The sequence below is a fragment of the Sesamum indicum genome, linkage group LG1 (assembly GCF_026168435.1).
Source record: "Sesamum indicum cultivar Baizhima isolate 11 linkage group LG1, ASM2616843v1, whole genome shotgun sequence".
Classification (NCBI taxonomy): Eukaryota; Viridiplantae; Streptophyta; class Magnoliopsida; order Lamiales; family Pedaliaceae; genus Sesamum; species Sesamum indicum.
Genome location: NC_142657.1, coordinates 22,192,708 through 22,201,498, shown reverse-complemented (window position 1 = coordinate 22,201,498; position 8,791 = coordinate 22,192,708). Strand labels below are relative to the sequence as shown.

General features: G+C 32.0%; 1 protein-coding gene across 4 annotated transcripts; it reads right to left on the bottom strand.

Annotated features, from left to right (window-relative positions):
• On the bottom strand, window positions 1-3,552 carry LOC105171386 (protein DOWNY MILDEW RESISTANCE 6). 4 transcript variants are annotated; one of them, XM_011092495.3, is made up of 6 exons: window positions 3,401-3,488; window positions 3,249-3,305; window positions 1,703-2,086; window positions 1,355-1,602; window positions 900-1,224; window positions 1-524 (listed from the first exon to the last, which is right to left on the bottom strand). In XM_011092495.3, the coding sequence occupies exons 3-6, from the start codon at window positions 1,895-1,897 to the stop codon at window positions 282-284; spliced, it is 1,011 nt and encodes a 336-aa protein (XP_011090797.2). In that variant the 5' UTR covers window positions 1,898-2,086; window positions 3,249-3,305; window positions 3,401-3,488; the 3' UTR covers window positions 1-281. The 4 variants fall into 4 exon arrangements, with proteins under 4 accessions (XP_011090797.2, XP_020550824.2, XP_011090789.2 ...); XM_020695165.2 differs by lacking the exon at window positions 3,249-3,305 and having other exon boundaries at window positions 3,401-3,552; XM_011092487.3 differs by lacking the exon at window positions 3,401-3,488 and having other exon boundaries at window positions 3,249-3,394.
• Between the last annotated feature and the right edge of the window lie 5,239 nt (window positions 3,553-8,791).

Genomic DNA, 8,791 nt, shown 5'->3' with positions numbered 1-8,791 from the left:
TTACAGTAATACTATTGTTCATATATAATTTAACATCTGCCTCCCAGCAGAATAACAGCATCACAAGGATTATTACCGAGTACAGCTAAAAATTTGAGACACTAGAGATACTAAAACTGCCATTCGTCTGCTTTATGCTAAACATCTGCTGCAGCTTTCTCCCCGACAGCGAATGCAGTTGGAAAGCTTGACAAATTCAAAAAGAATGACGGTAGGATTATCATCGGTGAAGATCAATAAAGAGATTCTGCGTAATCTAATGGTCTAAGTGACGAACAATACTAGTTCTTGAATAGTTCCAAACAGTGCTCCTGGTCCAAGTTCCTGCTCCAGAACTTATTGTAATACTCAGCATATGTGAAATCTCTATAAACGGCTCCATCTTCTCCACTTGTGAGTCCCTTTGGAGCACTAATGTTTGCGCTGTCGCATGGGCAGAGGAAGGAAGCCACTGAGAGTCTTGCGTTATCTGCATTTACTACAGCGCGATGCCAAACGCTTTTGTACTTCCCGTTGCTCAGTGCCTAAAGATATTAGTTATGATAACAATTCAATAAAGTAAGCAAGTTATTTTAAACTGCAATATTTGGCCTGTCTTATCTGATTTCTGGTAAAAAATGCCCTTTACCGTGAAGGTCAACTAAATTCCCCTTCTTAACATCAGAAGATATGTTGAAACAGGAGATACAAAAAAGAATTTCTCATTTTTTTCCTTTGTCAAAGAACTGGTTGAGTTTGTTTTGTGTCGAGAGGCCAGTAGAAAATGTCTCGAGTGCTCAGGAAAAACAACCATGTTATTCATTTTCAGTTCCGTATAATAAGTTAATAGACCAGTTCTTCAAACGGACTTTCTCATGTTATCAGTTAATTGAATTTACAGAACCACATATATTACTTACCTGGAGTTGATCACCGATGTTAATGACAAAAGCATCCGGCTGAGGTTTTATTGCCATCCATTTTCCGTCCTTGAGAACTTGAAGCCCAGCTACTTGCAAATCTTGAAGGAGAATGGTGAGGGCATTGGGATCTGTATGTGCTGGTAATCCATACGTCAGCTCTGGTTCTGGGCATGCAGGATAATAGTTCATAGCCATGTGTTGCCCTTGCTCTCCTAAGACATTCTTGAGGCTGTCTTTATCCAATCCTAGGCTCTCTGATATGGCTTCCTGCAATCTGAACCCAAGTTGTCGAACTTCCATGCAGTAACTACTTACAATATCCCTACAAATGCAAAAATATTTACATTATTGCTTTGCTTCCACTACTAAGGAAATGGTTTTCCAAAAAACACTATGATTCGTAATAATGCTGGTTCATCGGTATGGGCCAAACATCGAATAATGTAACTCACTTGAAAGAAGAGGGATTAGTAGGCCACTCGGGCACATATTTGTCCAACGGATAACAATGAAGCCTGAGATAGTCCCTCCAATTATGAACAGTCTCCTTCTTCACATTAAAACTCGTGGAAAGTCGCATAGTTTTGGAAGGGTCATCAGAGTACAATTTCATCTTCTCTTCCACAGGTAATCTAAAGAATTCATGAGCCACTCCCAGGATTTTATCCACCACCTCCTTTGAAACTCCATGATTTATCACCTGATACCACACATTTAAAAGAGCAAAGATATATCCAGTAAAGTATATGTATGGATTGGGCTTTTAGTAACAACATATAAGCTGGAGGTAATGAAGTAACCTGGAAGAATCCATATTCTCGACAGGCATCTCCAATTTGTTTAATTATTAGGCTTCGATCTCCACAACCCAAGTCAACAATTGGAACATTATCGCATTCCACAACTTCAGACAGTTTCGGCCTCTGAGATTCTGGACGGATGTAACTGCTGGGGAGGCTTGAGAACTGGATTCCACTAATGACCTTTGGTTCCATGGAACCCAGTCTCTCACTATTATTAAAGAAACTGGAAAAACCTGTCCAGAGGGTGGCCTCCGTTTGAGGTTATGGAAGCTTTCTGAAATCTACGAACGAAAATACAAAGAATAACAGGGAAAATGCGAAGCTAAATCGGCCACTGGATCTTTCATAGATGGCCTCTGGAATTCCCACATTGCTGGGTGCCTGAACAATTCAAGGCTAAGAATTAACACTTTCTTATTATCTTTTGTTCTTCCAATTAGTAAGGTACAACAGGTAGATAAAAAGGTTTGACAAATAGGACACTGGTATTACAGCATAAACCATTGATGATAACAGAAAATACCGACAACAAACGCAAAGTAACATGCAAAATTAAATGCAGAAAGAAGGTTCTCTTTCGTTCAAATATATAATAAAGACCACTACCACCAGTGTTTTGGTTAAAAATGAAAAAACAGCCCAGTCATAAGTCATTTATATGGCCCTTTTGCTTAAGAATTTTCTATAAAAAAACAAAAAGTGTTGAATTGCCAAGAAATTCTAGAGATCTAGGTGAGTTCAAATATACTAATCGGGATTTAAGCATAAAACTTGCTAAAATGCCTTCTGTTTCATTAAGGACCAAATCACTTCACGCACTGCTTATCGTACTTCCTTTTTGAAGAGATTCTCATTTATATCATATTTGACAAATGTTTTGGCTTCAAAATTTAATCTCCAGATATGTGTATTGCACCGCGGTAAGTTCACATAAACTTAGCCTTGAAATTAATGAAGAAATGGGAACAGCATCTCCTCCCAAGCTTTTTGCTCAACAGCAAAATCTACCAGCATGCATTCGATGGACGGTGCTTTACACTTTAATTATAAAAAGCAAATCCATGAACTCGACTTGTGTACTTCACAACCGAAAGGAAAAACTAAAAACTCACTTCACAAGAGAGGAATCTACAGGGTGTGGCTCAAGATAAAACTTTATCGCCCTCTAACATAATAATACAAAGATCATGAGAGAGCACTTTGGACTCTTGACTTGAGAAAGTTAAGAAAAGACAAAAAGCATTAACTTTTTTCCCTAAACGATCAACTTAAACAACTGCAAACACTTTCCCTGATTACTCTCATAGTTTCATCATATATATCTCAATCCATGCATGAATCTATTAATCATCATCACCTCAGTGGCCTAGTTCCAACTCAAACATGCAAAATTAACATGTTAGAGTAAAAATACACACACCACCAAAACGCAAAACCAACAAAGAAGAAACAGAAATTCAACTAGCAATCAGCACCCACACAGTAAAGCGTGATTCTGCGTGTACAGGAATAGAAAGAATAGTAAAAGATTGAAAAAGGGCACCTGGGCCACTGTTCTTCTACTTCCAATCAGCAACTAACATTTATCCTTAACTCAATGCTACAATAAAACAAACACTTTGTGTTCATACTTAAATAAACATCGAGGTTGATGGGAAACAGTAGGATCTTTTTCTAGAAAAAAGAAAATACTACCTGTCCCTGTATTACCGATTGCTCATGAAGAGCGCATTTTCATGTTATCATGTGCATTGTTCGTCAATAAATGCTCACCACTCGATCCCACCATTGACGTCAACGCGGATATATCCAATGATGTCACCAAGGCACAGTTTTCCAGAACTGGGCAGAAAATGCAAGCGGAGCTGAGGTAATCCGATTACGTCAAGGCTGGTGTCATCCTGACAAATTGCTGCAAAGTAGCTTAGTGGCAGAGTAGTAGACTTTGTGCCGACCTCACGAGCCATGGTGTCCGGGGATTACAGATTCATTACGATGCTTATTTGTTTGTGTGAAACTTTTTAACCTTGGATTATGAACTAATTGGTCGCCCTTTCTATATTATTCACTACTATAATATTGAGTACATTATATTTATTAAATATTCCCTTTCAAATAAAATGATAAAAAAATATTCTAAAAATTAAAATATTACGTTTGAGTCGAATATTAAAATTTTAAAATAAATACATATCTAGTTTGAGTCAGATTTCAAACATTAAGATATGTATATATCTTAAAATTTCATGTTAATTTCAGAAAAATGGAAATTATATCCCCCTCTCCTCTCTCCGACCACAGCAAAACTCAACGATTAACCTTGTTCTCTTTAAAAATAAATAAATAAGTGTTTTATTTGAGAATAATTTTTCTGTAATATATCCTTTATGAAAATTAAACATCCAAGATTTTTATTTATTGATTGTATTTATTTATTCAGTATTCCGCCGCAGATAAATAATAAAAGCGAGGAAAGTGTGGGAACACGTGGGAGATCGTCGGGCCCGTTTGCTATGGACGGAAATACACATGCAACTTGACAAAGGCTCATACGCCCATAATCTTACAGTGCTTTTCGCTTTCCACGTCATCAAAAGACAACTCTTTTCTTTTGATAATGTAAAAACGATGCACATAAATATATATATATATATATATTATTCAAACAATATGTATATATTTAAAAATATTTATTTATTTTACCAAGTCAACGACCCACCACCGCCCCATCATTATACTTGTGAGCCATAACGCAATAATATTCGTGTGAATTTCTTCAACAAGATTTTGTAATCAGTAATTCATACAATAAGTAAGGAATTCACTTTTTTTAAAAAATATAAAATTACCTTTTTTTACGAAGAAATTAAAATTATACCTACACATGTAAATTCTCTGTTTAGACTTGATCTATTTTATTAGGGATCGAACCAAAAAAACATGAGTTTAGTAAAAAAAAAAAAAATTTAATTTTACCATTTATTTAGCATTCTCATGTATATTTTTGTATTTATAAATGAGTAAAAGTGATATATATATACATAGAGTGATATTAACATCATTACAATACTTCTCTTTATAAATACAAAATTACTATATGAGAACAACGTGAACGGTAAATTTTTGAAAGGTGTAAGTATAAATTTAAAATTTAATTAAAAAAATATAATATAATATTTTTAAATAAAAATTTGAAGTATAATTAATTTTATTATTTTTGTTTTATTCTAAGAAGAAATAATGGTCGCAAAAATTATGTGCGAACTGTGAGGAATTATTTTATTAACACTTAGAAGATTTTATGGTTTCTTTAACAATTAGAAACTGTGAGTGAAGTAGGACAGGATCGTGGCGGCCACAGAGTGTGACATGATTGTGCAATTACACCATAGTTTTTGCGTGACTAATGACTTTGGCCAAAAGTTACTTTCTGGGACAAATCAAATTAATAAGGATTGGAGCTCCATGCATGTGATGTCTGATGATATGCCCACTGCACCCATTCATCAAAGGCAAAAAGTAACACTGAATACGAGGAGGACTTGGACTCCATCACTACAAGTTGGCAATAGTTTAAGGACAAAAGCGCATTCATAAAATGGAAAATGTGCACATCCGCTTTTTATGCTAAACTCCTACTATCGATTTCAGTAACATAAAATTTTAAAAAAAAAAAATTATTTAGTATGATTCCGACATAGTACATCATGCTTTATGCCTGTTTTTTTTTCTAAAAAAAAAAAAAATTATGTGAGGTGATGACCGACTAAATTATTGAATGACTATAGAATAATAAATATGTATATCGAATATGTCACTATGATTAATGTAGATGATTACGATCAAACGAAGATACATTTGTGGTGTGTATTTATTTTCATGACACAAACTTATTCGTGACGAAATTAATAGTGTGGAGTCCATCCAGCACTAATCAACCACCTCAAATTACTTATAAGTCTATGTTGATAATTAAGAGACGACCAAGACTTTGCACAAAAACATCACAACATTGTCTGTACTAATCTCATGTGAGGTGTCGCATGTATTGCATAAAAGGGACACAAAAAATAGATTAAAATCGTGTATGTATATATATAGAGAGAACTAATATAGTAGTAGTCTTTTGTATTAAAAAATAATAATTATATAATTACATCAATATTTTAATAAATTTGATATTTTATTAATTAAATTATTATAACTAAAATAATAAAATAAATAACAATAAACTCACAAAGTTTAGTAAAGATACTCACATAAAATTAAATAAATATCTACCCGTTTAATAGAATTCAAAATCATAACTTCAAATTTATTCGTAGATAATTTTATGATGAACGAAAGGAGCGTAATTTGTGTTTAGGACCCTGGGGGACTAATTATACAATTATTGAAGATATAACATTTATAGAAATGTAAATGCAGGAGTTTAGGAGACGGCGAGAGGGTCTTCCGACCCCAGTCCCAAGTCTTGTCGGAAAGTGAGAAAAGACAAAGAAGGATGCAATAAATTCCAGGCCCCCTTTTAACGACGCATGTGACTCATTTCCTTGAAACGACAACTCAACCAGATAAATCCTCTATCCCTGCTTTTGCCTCCACCTTCACTTCATTTTTCTCGAAATTAAATCATTTTAATAATAATTGTATCATAATTAATAATTATACTTGTCAACTCCGATTCAAATTCAATTTGGATTAAAATTATCCCATTTCTCTCAAACACATCACTTTCTTACCATCAGAATTACGAATTTTCAGAAATATATTGAAAGTATTATGCAAATGAATTTGTTAAATTATATTCGATTTGAATGAAAATTGTTATCGCCTTTTAAGATAATGTCGATGTCAATTCAAATGAGAGATGTTCAGTTGGAATTTTGCTACGATATATCAATTTAAATTTATTGATGAGACGATACGCAAATTAAGAAACATCACCAGCAACACTGCGCATAAACTTTAGACGATTATGATGTATGGTAGCAAAAATCACCATCAAGATCATAAATAATTGCAGATTAAACTTACATCTTATTTTCTATTTCCTAGGAAATTTCTGCGAAACTTCCCAACTTTCTACGCTCAGGAATTAATTTCAACTTTATCAATTAAATAAATATAATAAAAATTTAAATTATATACATATATTGAGTGCGCTTTGAATCATTCTTATAATCAATTTTTTCCCTTCAAATTGTTCATGAAATTTACATTTTACTATAAATTCATAAAAGTTTTCTCAGAGACGAAATAATCTTCTGAAAGTATTTTATAAAATATTTAGTAAAACTTGGAGGATTTTATAAGTTCATAAAAGAGTAAAAGCAAAAAAAAAAAAGTCTAACTTATTTTTTGAAACTTTTAAAAATTTCTACAATTTTTTTATTATATTGATTATAAAAATGTCGAGAACCTTCAAGAACTCATTTTAAAAATTAAAAATAGTACTATTTGGATCTTTTATCTATATTTTTTTTTATAATGATACTTATTATTTGATTATAGATTAATCATTAAAGATTAATTATTAAATTAATGAAGCTGCTTATTACCTAGATTTATGATGGTACACGTATTATGCATGTGATAGATTTATTAAAAAAGTGACAGCGGATTAAAATACTTAATTAATCGTTTCTTAAAAGTATAATCAATGTGTGAGCATGATAATCAATGTGTTGGCTCCACGCAACCCCAATTAAAAAAGAAAAAAAGAAAAGAAAATAGATGAACTCCTATTTATAAATTTCGTGAAAAGAAAAAAAGAAAATGAAAAATGAAATTAAAAACCTCTGAGTTAAGAGTCCATGCCAAGATTAGGAGATAGAGGGTGTTAAGACTTCAGAATATATTCATATAATAAATATAATATATATTTATTAAATAATTAATCTAAATTTGATCAAATTCGATAAAATTTAATATCCATTTATAGAATCATAGGATTAATCAATTTATATATATATATATATATATATGCTGATCTGGATTGAAATGGATGTGAGCCCTCTTATGGTCGGATCGAGCTCATTCCACGCGCCCAGTAATGTAGTTCCTAAGAAAAGAATAAATCGTTAGGTTAGTTAGTAGATCTCTAACTAAAATCCTCCAATATTTAAGTCACTGTAGGTTATGAGAGGGTCACAAGCGATCTAGAGGAGTAAATTAGGTCGAAAAGACCGTGAGAGTAACATACTATAAATGCATATAAACAGTAGTATTTATAGGCCCAAGTGTCCATACATGATTGGTCCACATGGCGCCATATCTCATGAGGTGTCGTCAAAGGATTTACAGTCCAAATTTTGGGTTACTAATGTGAGTCGGAGCCTGCGAGTCAGGTGTGTGACCCGACCCAAAAAAGGAATGCGAATCCTTGGATTTTAGTGTATTTTCCTCATTTTGAAAGGGAATTTTTGTCCGTTTGACTTATAAGGGCAAATGGTAATGCACTCCCACAAACAGAAATTACTTATACTGCGATATTAATTTTTTGAATTGTAAAAAATATTTCTTATATATTTTTTAAAATTCTTACTCAAATTCCTTTTCTCATCTATATTATTTATTAATACCAATATGAAAAAGAAAGATTTTTTTTTTCAGTCACACACAACAATTTGTGACACCACGACACTCAATCTTTTATGTCAATAACATTCCTAAATTAATTTTTTATTTACTTATTTATTATTTTAAAAAATGATATGTTTGTTTATATTTTTTATTTTTATGTGTAATATATTTTAAAGTGTAAACATATTATTTATTATATGCACGCACGGACAACATGCCATAACTATTATTAGTTTATCTATATCTATTCTATATAAAAAGAAAAGCCTTCTACAATCACAAACAACGACACTGCTTCACTAATTTTTTATAAAGCCAAAAATACTCTTCAACCAATAAAATAAATAACTTATTTAACTTTTCAAATTTTACATAAATTGATAAATTAGCTTCTTCTTCTTTTTCTTTCTTTCTTCTTTTTTATTTTTTTATATAATATATTGATTTATATATTTTATTTTTATTTATAATATTATTTCTAATATATTTTAAAATAAATAA

What these genes read in the sequence shown, in the direction of transcription:
- LOC105171386 (XM_020695165.2), bottom strand. Translation starts at nt 1,897, where the DNA reads ATGGAACCAAAGGTCATTAGTGGAATCCAGTTCTCAAGCCTCCCCAGC. An exon ending in GAGAATATGGATTCTTCCAG is followed by an intron (nt 1,603 to 1,702) that starts GTTACTTCATTA and finishes GTGTGGTATCAG; the next exon opens with GTGATAAATCATGGAGTTTC. An exon ending in ACATCGGTGATCAACTCCAG is followed by an intron (nt 525 to 899) that starts GTAAGTAATATA and finishes TAATATCTTTAG; the next exon opens with GCACTGAGCAACGGGAAGTA.